At 37.9% G+C, this 16,076-nt stretch overlaps 1 protein-coding gene across 1 annotated transcript in view; it reads right to left on the bottom strand.

Moving 5' to 3' along the window:
• dntt (deoxynucleotidyltransferase, terminal) overlaps positions 1-16,076 on the bottom strand; it is a 114,162-nt gene that overhangs the window by 73,767 nt on the left and 24,319 nt on the right. The window contains exons 4-7 of the mRNA XM_028468999.1: positions 11,481-11,651; positions 3,827-3,898; positions 3,531-3,654; positions 1,759-1,891 (exon numbers count right to left, since the gene is read on the bottom strand). Coding sequence (XP_028324800.1) covers positions 1,759-1,891; positions 3,531-3,654; positions 3,827-3,898; positions 11,481-11,651 — 500 coding nt within the window. The remainder of the gene's footprint in view (positions 1-1,758; positions 1,892-3,530; positions 3,655-3,826; positions 3,899-11,480; positions 11,652-16,076) is intronic.

The raw sequence follows: 16,076 nt of genomic DNA, 5'->3' as shown, positions 1-16,076 counted from the left end.
CTTGGGTTAAAATCCATCATCAATGGAGCAAAGATAACACGAACTACCATGGCAACCACCCGGAAGGGAGTGATTTATTTCACCTCGATGGGTGAAATAAGCAGGTGTTTGGAGAATATGAGCCTTTTATGAAACTGTTCACACAGAACATCACTTCAGCAACTATAATTGCTTAAATCAGGGGTGTCAAAATCATTTTAGTTCAGGGGCCAAATACAGAGCAGTTTGATCTCAATTGGGCCACAGATTGTATGCGGGAAAATAAGTAATTTCAACATTATTGTGCACTAGTTTACACTTCTACATATACATACAGTAGTTATCAGTCCCAATAGGATCTTCACGTGAAATTTCCAGTCATCTCAAAATTTGAGAAAAATTGAAGGATTTTGTAAGAATTTTACATTTTTTCAACTGTTTAACCTTAAAAATGACTGCATTCATATGATATAAGCACCAGGAGTGTTGAGTTTCATTTACACAATGATTATAGTTTTATCTGTAATTTTTGCTTTCTCCTGCGGGCCGAATTGGATGCTCAAAAGGGCTGGATTTGGCCCCCGGGCCTTGAGTTTGACACATGGCTTAAATTGTTCGTGATGAGTCGCGCTTTTTGGTCGCTTCATCACTCCAGTGACGTAATGACCGGGGAATAGTGTGAATAGTATATACTATAGTGTCTGTGGAGCCTGGACAGTCGCGCTTAGAGGTCTGATCACTTCTTCTCCAGTCGTACGTTAACAACACTTTTCATTGACAGATAAACTTGTACTTACAGTTTAAATGTAAAAGGTGTATTCAAGGAGTATGACACTTTCATATGGCCCCAGTAGGTTGGGGAAGTGTACAGCCCTGCCACTGCAGCGGCTATTAAGACAATGATGGCTGCTTGACGTTGCGTCATTCATATTGATTTTTAATGTAATGTAGTCGCCAGAGTTGTCTGGACATCCAAAAAAGACGTCATAAAAAAATTCTTCAGTTCAGATTGAAACCCCCGAGAATGTTACCATGGGACATACTCATAGTAGAACATACCTCACTTTCAGGAATGGGATACTCAGAGTTTCCCTCATTTGAGCCCGAACACAGTCAGAGCATGAACATAACCTACTTTCTGGAATACCCCTCAGCTCTACTGTTCTTTATTTAAGGAAAAACAAATAGTCAAAAACCAATAAAGTGAATACACATAAGGGAGTTTTTGCAAAGGAGTCACTATTCAGTTATGCTGTGGCAGCTGTGTCACCCTGCTCTAAGAGGTTATCCTCTGCCCTTCCCTCTAGACTGCCTTTGAATTATTTACCTCACACATCAGTGGTTACGGCTGGGTTTTTACAACACCTCAGAGCAGAGTGCTGCATGCGTATTTAGCCGTAAAGCACTGCAAGTGAAAAAAATGAAAAAGCCTAAAAGGGCTGGCAGCTCAGGGTGGCACCGACGAGACAGAGTAAATGCAAAAAAAAAAATGTCTTAGTGTTTACCACATTTTTTTGTTGATGCATTAGAAATTTGCAACAGTAAATATCAAATGACTTACTGTACTTTGATTTGCTAATGAAAACAAGCCTGTTATACATTGTATTTGACAATATTTAACAATGAGGAAAAAGCCTGAGGGAACCAAACATACCTCTCAAGATCCCTCTGTCTTTGTACATAACCAATATAGATTTAACAATAGACAAAAGACAAAATAAGGTGCTGTATTCTTTCATCTTCAATATAAACACTGAGAGGAGGAGACATGTCTTGTACCTGCGAAAGCCACCCGTCAGTGTGAGTAAGGCGTCTGATGTGATCGCATGGACGGTTTCGTCAATAATGTTCCCCAGGGCTTGGGCCTCCGCTTTGCTGACAGCCCTGGAGATGTCTCCATAATGTAGAAAGCCTGTAGGGAAAAGACCACGTGCTACTTAGTGTGCGAGCCAGCCATCAATCATAGCACTTTGCTTTGGGGAAACAGAGTCAGAGCGAAATAAAAGGAAGGTAAAAAATGTGATATGCACCGCTGATTGATAGGAGGAGACTGTCAATGTTCGTTTGCGGCAGACAACAAAAGTTCAGAGTCGCTTCTCGATACTGGGCTTAATTAAAACCTTTGTGTTGATGGACATCTTGTATTTCATTTGGTATGCTCTCCTTTCTCTGCACTTTACAAGAAACATTAACAACTTTTTAATGAACAGAGCCAGAGCACAAATTAATTACGAAACTTTTAATGATATTTCTGAACCTCTGTAAAATCATTAGGATCTTTCATGTTCAAATTTACATAATACAGCGGATAGATCAGAAGCCTAAGCACATTTTTCGGGTCATAAACTCACTTGTTTCTTTATGAACAATGAGAATCGTGGTCCTCTGATGGTTTATTACCATCTTGATGGGAATAGACCATCAGCATAATTCATCATTGAATGGACTTTCAAAGCTAATGATGGAACCTTCAAGCTATATTGTTGAGCATTATAACACCACGCCTCGATGCAAGGAGGGTGGGTAAAATGATGCAGAGTGATGATAGCCTTCACTTAACTATCAAAGGTTCATGCATTTTAAAGTACTTTGTTTTCATATTTCTAATAAATTAACACCACTAAGAAATGATCTAGAAACTAATATTCCAGGTGTACTTTACTAGCTTGTTTTTATATCCTGCCCAGCCGTTTACTTTCAGGTTGTTGGCCCATAAGTTGGAACATTTGTTCCTTACTCCGGCTATCAGATATCTCAAGAGAATTTCTTAAAACGTGACTCATATGTTGTCCTGTTTAAACATTTAAATCATGTATAGTCAAAAACTAAAGGTCCAAATAGCACACCTTCAAATACTTCTGTTTAATCAATGTCTTGAAGAAGCGTCTCAGATAATTTTCTTCTTGAAATACATTTTGCTAAATCTAAAACATCTTGGATACAAGGAAGAAAGCTTTTTAATTGGGATTTGGATGGAGAAAATGTTCTTTAAATTCATTTAAGAGCATTAGACCAACTGAAGTCAATTCAGTTCATTTTTGGAAAGAATTTTGGGAATAATTTAAGTAAAAAAGACTGATTGCTCCTACTTTTAAAGACTTGGGTCAGGCATACTTTTTACCTATTTAATTTTCCTTTGCTCTGTCAACTTTTAATTCTATTTTTTCATCTTCTGCCTTCTTGTTAAAAGTACCGACCACTACACCACTCTGTTGCTGTCTGTTACGTTTGAATATTTTCAATGGAAACACTTAAATAAATATATTAGCAGATATTACAGACTGAATCTGAATCTTCAAAATGGAAATAAAAAATGTCTTGTAACTTTTGCTTTGATAGTTCTCTGCTAATGATGAAGCCATTGAAAGTTTCTTGCGTATATAACCTTGCATAAGAGAGCCTCCCTGTTGAGTAAAAGCACAAAAATCTGAAATGAGAAGAAAACCTCTTGAGACATGCCATGATTAGGTCTTTGATAGTCTCTTGGAGGTGAACATGACGTTAGATAATTAGTGAAGTGGCAGAGTGGAGATGTTGAGAAAATGATTTACCGTTTTGTTGCATCCGGTTTAGATGAATGCCAGGAGCCGCCAAAATGTCGCTGAAGGAGAGCAGTCCTTTACGGTACCACTTCTCCGCTGTCTTAAGTCCAACTCCAAACACACTCATGAACAGCTGGCAGGAAACAGCATAGAGACACAATTAAGAAGGTTTGTTCTAGATTACAGATTATTTCACAGAAGTTGATGCCGCCAACAGACAGAGTCTTCAAGAGATAGATGTTTACAGCACAAAGAACATAATCAAAGAACTGTGCTGCTGTTTTGTTGTTGTTTCAACTACTTACTTTCAGTGTTTTAAATCTCTCATTAGAAAGTATTTTCTGTACTTCCATTGAAAAGCCACATTGAAGTATCTCCTGCAAGAGAAGATATAAAATAACAAAACTATTTTGTGTCTGCATCTCAATATCCTCGAATAGAATAGAATAGTATAGAATAGAATAGAATAGAATAGAATAGAATAGAATAGAATAGAATAGAATAGAATAAATCAGAATTGAATAGATCAGAATAGAATAGAATAGAATCGAATATAGTTTATTGCCGTCTGTACAAGTTCAAAAGAACAGGTAAAATGGAATTCTTCTGCATGTCTGCGAGTCAGAAGGAAAAATTACAAAACACAAATTAGTCAAGACAGTGTAACAGTAGAAGGTGTAATATCTTTTATAGCAACGATAACCAAACAGCAAAGAAGTTTTTGATGTCCATTTACAATCAAGAGAATACATCATTGCACTAGGATTAATAACTGTTTTATAGCGTTCATTAAAAACACCAAAGTTAATGTTTCCCTTGTTTTTTCTTCAAAACCAAATTGTTCATTATTGAAGTGTGGGCTGTTCTCAATAAAACAATGCAAAGATGCCCGTCACATTTAACTCTTTTCATTATGAGAAGAATGAAAATCTGCCTGCAGGCATTTGGTTAACATCTACTAAGGGACGGGTGCAAATGTGAGCTGGGTGAGTTTGTATACTAGTCTTTTATGACCTAAATTTTAGAGCAGTTGGGTTGTGAGAAAAGTCAATAAAAACATCATGCGTGATTAAGTACCAGTGTTTGGAATAACGACGTTATGCAACGGCGTTTGTTTTTCAGTAACGGGGTAATCTAACTAATTACTTTTTACGCCGTCACAACGCTGTTTACGTTACTGAACGTTAAATGTGGTGCGTTACATGCATCGATTGAATAAACTTTTATCTGAAAGCATCCCCTGCTTCTTACTCAGCTGTATTGAGGAGGTGGGTTAAAAACAAGGTGAGCCATTACGATTGGCTAAGGCAGCGTCATGTTTCATGGTAGCCAATCAGAGCCAGTGTTTTTACACAGGAGTGACTTTGTCGACATCCGTTATAAGCAACTCGAATTTAATGAAGCACCTCACAATAACACACACATCTAAAAAATCTGAATTCTTTGACAGTAATACAAATAGTTACTTTCCTCGGTAATGAGTTACTTTTATTATAGAGTAATTCAGTTACTAACTCAGTTACTTTTTGAATCAAGTAGTGAGTAACTATTAGGAATGTGCAATATTTTATCATTCATGATTTATCGTCAAAAACATTCCCACCGGTAAGAATATGTCATCCCATGATATGAATGATAAATTCCCATGTCGGAAATTAGCGAGGGCCACGGGCCATTTGTCCCTCAATTTAACCAAGAATGCCCAAAAAAAACAACGTGTTCCACAGGCCAAAACTGCCCCTGTTTGTTGTCAACTTATTATTCTCTGGAGCGGAACGCTGTTTACGGAAGCTCTGACGTACTCCGCCACCGCTCCCTTCACATACCGCCGTCTGTCTGTGTGAGGTGCTCGTCACTGCTACCTGAAGTTGCCGTGCTGCGATACATCATGGACCGCTACTTGGTTAAAACCAGATAACCATCCATCAAAGGGAACCGATTCAAGTTCCTCCATCAGATCCACCCAAAGTTCCACAAACACGGGGACAGAGATGAACCTGTAGCAACAATTATGAACTGGAAACTCAACTAAAGCTAACTATGCTAAGCTAATCCACCGACACACAGACTGGGCTAAGAGCTAATGCTAAGCACTCCATATAAAGAATAGGCCAAATAAAAAGAACACATCTTACTGTCATAAAGCCACAGATTTGTTTATGGTCAGATTTAACACTTGTATGGAAGAATAAAAGATAAACATGTCACACGTTGTGTGAAATAAATGTTAGCATAAATATTAATGTCACTATTCATTCGTCCCAACTTGTGAAACACAATATTTTTTAATTACATTTCACGTGTTCACAGACAAAGATGATCCCATTAGACTAATGTAACTATTGAGATTATTACACCTAAATATACTGAATTATTAAATCATCATCTTGATCTGGTTTAATTATAGGAAATCAAAGAGTTATTTATCAATCATGACTTTATGTAACTCATAAGATAAATGAAACAAGATTCAGCAGCAGTAAAAACACTATTGGAGTTATTTTTGCTTTTCATGTGTTTATAGAGTGACCACATGCATAAATATATTCCATAAAAGATCAGCTCATGAACTCTGAGTCAGCAGTTATTGTAGCCTATTTAAATGTGTCTAATGTTGATGTATTCAGATGTATTTGTGTTTGTAAAGAACCTGTTTACACAAAGCTGTGATTTTTTTTTTTTTTATTTAGTTTTTTTGAATATGCATAGTTTTTATTTATCGTGATTGTTATCGTTATCGTGATAAATACCAGAAATTATCGGGATAATTTATTTTTGTCAATATCGCCCAACCCAAGTAACTATAACTAATTGCTTTTTTTAAAGTAATGTTCCCAAAACAGTTAAGTACAAATAACTTGTGAAAAACAAGTTTAATGACTATTGTTGCCCTTTATTGCATCTGGACCTCCGAAATTAACAAGGACACATTTTCTGACAAATGGTACATGTAATAAGCTGTTTTAAGATTACGATTGTGCCATGTTATTCTAATCTAGGGAACTTGGAAATACAATTTATTGTGTTTTTCTTCACATGTTGCGCAAAGTAACAATTTTTCTCAGAGGGTATCTGTTCTTTTCTGAATGGTGTTGACAGCTTGAAACCTAAGATCCAGACAGTAAATACAATGCCTCACTCACTGCTCAGGGACGCATCCACACGTCCATCTTTTTCCTCTTTTCAGGCTCAAAATACCTCAAATGCATTGAAAACGCTGCTACTCACGCTCTGCTCCTGGGGAGGCACACCTCTTCACATGCACGACATTACGCTCTGTCACAGACATACATGAAGAAGACACATACTGACTATTCATCTCCAGCTCTGCCTCACTGCTCCCTGACTTTGATGTCAGTGGTTTTATGTCTTTTTCTCTCCACTTTGAACATTCCGTCAGCAGTGAGCAGTTCAGGGATGCTGACAGTGTCACTCCAATGTTCACAGGCAGCTCAAGCGTTGTTGTTTTTTTTTCTTCTTCTTCTTCTCTGTTTGGTTTCACTCTCTTTTTCACATCAGCTCAGTTTTCTGTTTTCAGCGGCGATTTTCTTGCAAAGTAGCCAACTTGAAAAAAGACACAACACGCCGACAGACGCTGCTCTTCTGGCTCGTGTGATATCAACACGAGGGACTAGGCACTCACAAGCAGACTCTTTCAGTCACATCGGGACACTGTGGGATATTTTGGTAAATGAATTAACCTCATCCTACTAGATGTGACAGATTCAGGAGGTTGCTCAAAAACCTGCTGCGTTTATGTTAAGCTGAAGGTGTCAGAGAGTCGGATGCTGAAGCCCACCAAGTAAACATTTCTCAACACTTTAGCTGACAAACTGCCATGATTTCTGCCCTCAGTTTGACAGAATCTGAGGCGATGAAGTGACCCAGTAAGCCTGTTTGCTTTTTTTTTTTTTTTTTCAAAGCAAAATCCGAAATTCTTCTGATGTCTGTTGCAAGTTGTGTTTGCCTCAAAACTTTGAATCTTTTTCTCTCTTTTTTTTTTAAAAAACTCAAGCATGTTTTTTCCCCCCCCCCTGGCTGACATTAATCATGTTAAATGAAAGAGAATATTGACAGCTCATCACTCTAACCAGCCATGCTGCTGGCCTGACAACCAGTGTTGGGGAAAAACGGGGGATCTAATTAATTACTATTTCAAACGTTACAACGGCGTTACCAATACTGTGAAATGTGGCGTGTTACGATTCACTGATATCTAACGAGACAGAGGGGATGCAGACTCATAAGTAATGATGATCGGCTAAAGGTGACTTTGGTAAGCCAATCAGTGCCAGAGTTAAGGTAAGTGGGTGTTGTTACAAACCTCAGCGTGCAACAAGGACAATGCAACAATAAAGAGTCATGCACACACACGCGTCTCTCAAAGGGAGCTGATATTCTATAGAAGTTTATTTAACAATGTTCAGAGTATATGGATGATGTTGGGATGAATGAATGAATGTTTAGGAGTTGATGTTGGATTTCTCTTCATCCTAATTTTCAGTTCTATTTCAACAGCACTTAATGTTAAACTTTACTTTGAAGGAAATACTTGAATTAGTGCCTGCAGTATGTTCCTGTTGTGGTTTGAGATCCAATAAATAAGCCTTTTCACACTCTCGGAAATCTCGCTCTCGTTCAGTTCTCGCGCATGCGTTCAAAGGTCAAAAGGGATAAACTTGCCTTAGCTGACAGAGATTTAGATTGTTTTTGTCGTTGGAGCGTTGATTCCTTGAAAGATTTTTTGTCTTAACGTGATGTCGGTCTCAGAGGCAAAAAGACAGAGTTAGCTGCTAAAGCTAATGCTGCACACGAGCTGACAATTCAGTTTTTCCCTGACTTTTCAAACTGTTTCACTTATCGCCCTGTCCATCTTGTTACACTTCCTTCACATTTGTAAATCAAATTAAAATAATAGCTTAATAAAAATAATCATGGACCCGGTTAGTGAATGGTGTACCTCGTAAATTTACCTTTTCTAAGTGAGAACTAATACTGTCCTTTTCACACTCGGAAATCACACTTCTCCCATCAATAATAATAATAATAATACATTTTATTTATAAATGCTTTTAAAAAACTCAAATACACTTTACAACACAAGTCAGAAAAAGAAACCAACAACAATAAAGGTAAATACAGCAAATACATAACAATCACAAGTTAAAAGCTTGAGAGAAGAGAGTGAGGAAGCAGAGGAGGTTTGTCGCTTTGATACGGCTTCTCCCATCGGATATGTGCATTATTCCCAGGAAGAGTCTGAATTCAGCCCACTGGATACCCAGGTAGTCAGTGTTTTTGTGCACCAGGGGTCACCTGTGTGGAAGCGAGGGCAGTCCCCTCGCTTCCATGCTGCTGTTGAGCTGCTCTCATCGGCTTTTAAAAATGCTCGGATCGGACGAAAGTGGCATCAGTGGAAAGTCCTGGTCACCCCGTCGAGTCCAAATATGTGTAATAATAATAATAATAATAATACAAACACTATTATTCTCTGAAATAAAATTACAAAAGCTGTTAGGTTGGAAATATTAACTGCCCGAACGAGCTTGTTTATGTTTATATCCCTCTAGACCTATGACCCCCCCCCCCCCCCCCCCCCAGGTCGCGCATGCGCAGTTCCAGAGTGTGAAAAGGTGTATACCCATCTATGTTGTTCTACTCTAAAATGCAACTGGCCCGTGAAACCCACTCAAAATTTTAATTCTTTAATATATTTTATTTTATTTTTATTTATTTTTTTTAAAGTAATGCAATAATTATTTTTCCTGGTCACTAATTACTTTTATGAAGTAATTCAGTAAATAAAATTGCTGAATGGAATTACTTTGTTACCCAGTATCAGTAAAAAACTGAGGCGTTATCTTTGATACCGACTTATCCTTTAACTCTCATTTTAAACTTTAAAAATTTTCTTCCACATCCAAAATATCTCTGAAATCAGGAATATGTTGACCCAGAGTGATGATGAAAAATGAATCCATGCAAATGTTACATCAAGACTAGATTATTGTAACTCTTTACTGTCAGGATGTCCCAGTAACATACCCACCACACTGCTTACACACCATTTACACTGATGTCCACGCCACCCCATTCTCACATAGACCAGGTGCAGCAGGTGTTTCCATGCAGGCAGACCTGCTAATACTGTATCATGTTTTTCTGCAGTCAGTGCCTTCTCCTCACCCTTCTCTCTTTTTTCTGATTCAGGTGTCATGAAGCTGATGATGGAAGTTCCTGATCTGTGGTTCACGGCTCAACTAGTCTGGGACACTCTGATGTTCTATCTCACCAGTCAAAGCAAACGTCTGCCACCTCTGAGCCTGGTTCTGCTGGAGATTTCTTCTCATTAAAAGGGAGTATTTTCTCCCCACTGTGGCTGATACATGTTCATGTGGATTTGTTGGGTTTTTTTCTAAAGAATTTTATATTTTGATAAGCACTACAAGATTGTTGTAAATGGTGTTATATAAATAAAGTTGAATTAAATTCAATTGAATAAGTTATTACTATTTTATAGTAATTGGCCCAACACTGTATTGATTAAGTGAAACCACATAACTTCTGTAGCATTTTGTCTCAATGTTATGCCAACAAATTGTATCAATTTCATCATCAATTGTATCATCAAGTCATTGCATTAAATATTTATCCCAACATTTCCTAGTGAAGATGTTTTTTTTAGACTGATTTCAAAGAATAAAGGAGAATAAGAGCCAGTTATTATTTTTAACATTAATTTTCATGACTGTGACTTCTAACTTGGCCTCCTCAGCTGCTTTTAAAGGATATTGTCAACAAATCACTTTCAAGTGTTTTCCTTTGAAGCAGATACTGATTTCTGACATTCATGAGAGGATGTTAAAAAAACAAAAACGTGAGCAGGTCCTGAATGTTCCACAATGAGGGCTGTAATCAATCCAGGCTCAATTTGCATCAGTGTTTTTATGCTAACACATGCTAATTACAGTGCTATTTTGGTTTGAAACCTTACGTAGACCAAATAATCAACGGGCAACAATAACACATGAATCACACAAAACAATAACACAAGAGGAATATTGAATAATTGTACGCTCTACTTTTACTAACACTTTACCGTCCTTTCTTCAACTTAACTTTCCTCTCCTCTATCTTACATGGTCATTAAAGTAGATCCTAGGTTCCCAAAGTGGGGTACGCAAGTTATCATAGAATATAAATACAGCAGTTAATGTTAATGCTAATTCTAGGCTAATACTATTGGTAGGCTAATGCTGTGTTAAAGTCAATGTTAGGTGAAGGATAATGCTAATGCTGTGTTAAAGTCAATGTTTGGTGAAGGCTAATGCTAGGTTATTGCTAATGCTAGGTTACTGCTAGTGATAGGCCAATACTATTGCTAGGCTAATGATAATGCTAGGTTAAAGCTAATACTAGGTCAATAATAATGCTGTGCTAATGCTAGGTTAATGTTATTGCTATGCTAATGTTAATGATGATGCTATGTTAATGCTATTGCTAGATTATTGTTAGGCTAATGCTAATGTTAGGTTATTGCTAATGCTGTGTTAAAGTTAATGTGAGGTAAATGCTAATGCTAGGTTAATGCTTGGTTATTGTTATTGCTAAGCTAATGCTAGGTTAATGATATTTCTAGGCTAACAATAATGCTGGGTTAAAGCTAATACTCGGTTAATAATAATGTTAGGCTAATGTTAATGCTAGGTTAATACTATTGTTGTTTTAATGCTGATGCTAGATAATACTAATGCTAGCTAATGCCAATGATAAGCTAATACAGTGTGATGTGTGCCATCATCTAAGTTATTATTATTATTATTATTATTATTATTATTATTATTATTATACATGACTTCAGGTTAATTGTCTGAAGGGGTACAGGAATGTAAAAAGTTTAGGAACCACTGAAGTAGATGGACCAGTCCACATAAATGAATGTCCCAGCATTGACCTTACCTCTATGACTGCTATGGAGTGTTTCCCCAGGAAGGGCAGGCTCTCTGCATCCCTCAAACTCTGTATTTTGCTTGGAAGGCTCCTCAGCACAGATGCAGCTCTTCTAAAGGCCAGACTCTGTCCCTCCATCTCATTGAATTCATAGCTCTCTGCAAGCACTTCAAATGCATCCTGCAGATTTAGAGGCCAAGGAAGACATAAGAGAAAGTGCAACTTTACAGTTTGGATTTGTATGATCATTTTTACTTCATAAATAACTCACTTTTTATGATATCAAAACAAAGGGGCAAAGTAGAGAATGCACAGTCAAGCGAGATGTGTTTAAAGTGCATTCACACATGAGATGCAGTGACCCTTAGAGACAAGCAGACAGACATCTCTCCATCCTCTGCTCCTGTCAATGCCACCTTCTTCATGCTGTAGGACCTGCAGCATGTTGTTTTACTTTTGCATGACAGCACAGCAACATTAAAGGGTGTCCAATATCCAATAGAAACCTGTCATTTTCTACTTGTTCACAACAAAATACCCGAGGGACGTGCATATGGAATTTCCTTTTAACAGACATGAGAAGTTTTCTCAAGTCAGCCAGGCTGTGTCCAGTCATATTCAATTTGTAAGTCTTTTTGGTGTGTGTTAATCCAGTTTGATTCCAAACTGTAAAAAACATTTGTCCTTTAGATCTATTTATAGTATTTATTTCACAATCACATTGGTTAGAAGTAGAATCACCGCACTCACAACAAAAACTGTCTAGGTGCCAGAGCTTAAAGCATATTTATGTGACACAATATTTTGTCAGGGTCTCCTCCTCTTGGCAAATGTACATGTTCAATTCCCTGGAAGCGCAGGAAAGGAATTGGGGGGTCCTCTGACCAAAAGCTTGGGAAATTAAATATTTTTACTTGCATTGATCCAAGTGTGCAAATCTCCTTTTCACACAATGAGTGTATAAATGAGTGGTGTATACTGTAGAAAATGTTTGCAAATCGGAGAAAACTATGGATGGGAAAAGGCTTGAGCAGCAGCCAAGTGTGCACCCATGGCGGCTGCGGTTGCTGAAGAAAGGACAGAAGTAAACGGATGGAACGATAGGGAAAAGCCTGTGTGAGCGAGTGTGTGTGTGTGTATCAGGGGTTGAACAACTTCATAATTTTAAAGGTCGACTCTATGTGCATACTAGTTGAGTCGACGTCACCAAGAGCCAAAGCTGAGCCGAGTGGCAGTCGAGTACCGGTGTTGTGTCAAAATTTGTGACCCGAAAAAAACTGTGACAGTTCCAACCCCCGCGGCTTCTCGGCGGACATTTACTCCCCCTTAAACACGTTTGTAATTCTTCTCCGGTCTGCATTTACTTCACCCACTGGAGCATGTTTAAGGGGGAGTAAATGGCTCTTTTATAGCTACTTCTTGTCTACCGCCGAGAAGCCGCAGCGGTCATAGATTTTTTTGGGTCACAGACTTGGGCACAACACCGCCAGCCGCTGGAACATGGGACATAGTATAGAAGCTAAGTAAACCCAGGAACACTGCTGCTTCACCTACTGTGAGTCTATGGTAACTGTTAAGCCCTGAGGCTTCATCAAAGCCGGATGTTTAGACTTTGTTTAGGCTGTTTTGGGAATGTATATTAGCCTGTAGTACCTGCCAACCAGCTGCAGTTTGAGCACAAACAAGGAAGAAGCAAGAAACGCTTGTTGTTGCACGTGCAGGGGCGTGCGACTATTCGACGACACGTGGACAGAGTCGCGAGACAACACTAAAGTCGACTAGTCAACCAATAGACTAGTCTGTTCAACCAACCCCTAGTGTGTACATGCGTTAGCGTCGTGGTCTCCCCGTGCTAGCTGATGGGGCTACTCATTCATAAAGTCACTGAATTGTTTCTGATCAAATCAATATCAGCCTTGAATAGAATCGGCAAAAGCAAATTGTGATTTTAATCTAATCAAATTGAATTGTTTCTAAAACGAATCATCACAGCCCTATTTTATTCATTGTTTAGAACAGTAATGTATGCCAGTGCAGGCATTCAACATAAAGAGTTCAGTACTTCAGGTCAGATAAAATGAGATCATCATTTATTTCAGAGCATCCTCAGCACAGTTATCCTTCCCTGACAAAACAAGCCATCACTTTTATCTGAGTTATGACTAATATCTCAAATGTCTGGATGAACGATCAGTGAGGAATAGCGAGCAGCAGGTGGGCTTTTAGGCTCCAACATTACGAGAGCAGACATTACTTCTGACAGGCAGTGCTTTGTCAGAAAAGTGGAAAAACTTTGATTAAAGTATAGAACAAACTTTATGAAGTGCCAGGCTGTTAATTCTTGTCTGCTATTGGGTTGAAATTGATGAAAAAGTAACATTCAGAAAGATTAGGGGGGTGAAAATCACTGTTATAGTGAATGACCTACTCCAAAAGGCCATTGATGCAGATCACAAACATCACCCAATAAGTAGTTTGGCATGTTTTAGTCATTTATAAAAGAACATGATGCAATTTGTAAAGATAAAAATGCCTTGCATCATAAAAAGACCTTCAACGTATCAGTGATATAATCATTGTTTTGTCTCCTTTAGTTTTTATTCAATTGAGCTCATATTATATGTGACAACAAAATGTTAGTCTGTGTATTTTTACTTTATAAAAATATATATATTTTTTTATTTTATTTAAATACTTTTTTAAAAAAATACAAATTTATTCAATGAAAAAACATGCTTATTACAGCAGATACTATTCAAACATTTTCTTGACAAATAACACAAAATATTAACATTTTTATTAAAGCATTATAAGTCAGCTGTATTTAATTACCTACAGAGGGTATATACAGTTAATTTATAAAATTGTTTCCATATTGATTTGTCTTTATTTCATCTCCCTCCTTTGGTATTGTTAAATATTCTCTGTAGGGATGCACCAAAATGAAAATTAAAACACCGAAAAAAATTATTATGTCAATTATTAGTATCAAATATGATGTCTCAGTAAAACACAAAGGGGCAGAGTTACTAAGGTCTGAAATAAAAGGTGGTAAATCAGGTGTGTCCCTAAATCTTTAGGTGGCACTGTTTGCTCACCTGCTGTGGGTAATTCACTAACATTGCAACTCTTATAGGTGTGTGTATAGACGTGGTTGAGACCACCTTATTTAAATGAACAGAGAAGTCCGCCTGCCTCCAATTTCATTTCTTCAAATGTCATTGTGTGCTGTGCACTCACCTCTCCACATTAAATGAGCAAAATGTTCATTGAAATAGAGCGGTCTCAACCACGTCTACAGGCGCACCTATAAGTGCCGCAACGTTAGTAAATTCCCCACAAGCAGGTGAAGAAACAGCGCCACCAAATGATTTGGAGACTCACCTGGTTTACCACCTTTTATTTCAGATCTTAGAGAACCTATTTAATTTAGGGGGATTTTGTGGAATAATTAGAGGATTTTGGAAAAATTTAGAGGATTTTAGAAAAATTTAGAATTCTTTCAACAAAAATTTACAACTGAATTATGCGGTAATTTACACGATTGATGTTTTCTCTGTCATTTTCACTTTCTCCAGCGGACCGTATCAGATGCTCTGAAGGGCCGGATTTGGACCCCGGGCGTTGAGTTTGACATGTGCTCTATTGTGAATGTTTAATTTGGAGATGAATGCACTTATAAGGAAAGCATGCAAACATAACTTAATTATGATATCGACATACTGTATTACAATTATCTAGAGCATTTGATCGAGCATTCATGGTGCAAAAAATATATTGTTATCTCTCTACCCTTTATTTATGTCTCGTGTTATGTTTCAAAATGCACTAATTAAATGTAATACAGTATCAGTAAAATTACATAAACCTGTGGTGATTCATCTTGTCAGCATACAAAGCCTCATGGACTCCAACTGCAGGAACTAAAAAAACAGATGCCTATTTCTTGGCATGACCTTAATGCGATTCAGCGCTTAACAGAGCTTGGGCGACACTGAGCTACATTTCTGGTTTCGTTCCACTTTCCTCTGGGCGAGCTGAGGTCTGAGGTCACTGCACCACACACAGCCCTGAGGGGACGTCCAGCCTCAGGTCAGTGAGTAACAGAGTTTAGTCCAGCTCACCCAGGAGACGCTCTGACCTGTTTACTGTAGCACACTGAATGGGAACAGCCGTTAGAGACACACATGCAGAATTTAGAGTGCGGAAGTGTGTTGACTTGGGAGTGGTGGTTCTAAAAGTACTAATGATAATACTTGGATGTACCCAAAATAGATAAATATACACAGGAAATAAAGGAGAAATTGAGTATTTATATCAGGAATGCAGGGGGAGCAATGGGTTTTTTATGTAACTTTTATACACATGTACTCACAGCCACACCCTTGCTGTGTGTATGACATCTGTCATGTTGTCGACATAGCAGCTGTAATGCAGAAACCTCTACATGGCTGTTCATCTAATTAATCAGAATGTATGTCAGGTAAGGGAATTGGTATGCAGGGAGGATGATATAGCACGTTGATTTACCCCCTGCCATGAAAATCATAAGTATGCCTGCGAGTCATCCACATTTGGCTGTCTGCCTCACTGCCTGCGAAACAA

The sequence above is a fragment of the Gouania willdenowi genome, chromosome 15 (genome assembly GCF_900634775.1).
Source record: "Gouania willdenowi chromosome 15, fGouWil2.1, whole genome shotgun sequence".
Lineage (NCBI taxonomy): Eukaryota > Metazoa > Chordata > Actinopteri > Blenniiformes > Gobiesocidae > Gouania > Gouania willdenowi.
This window is presented reverse-complemented; position numbering and strand designations above follow the sequence as displayed.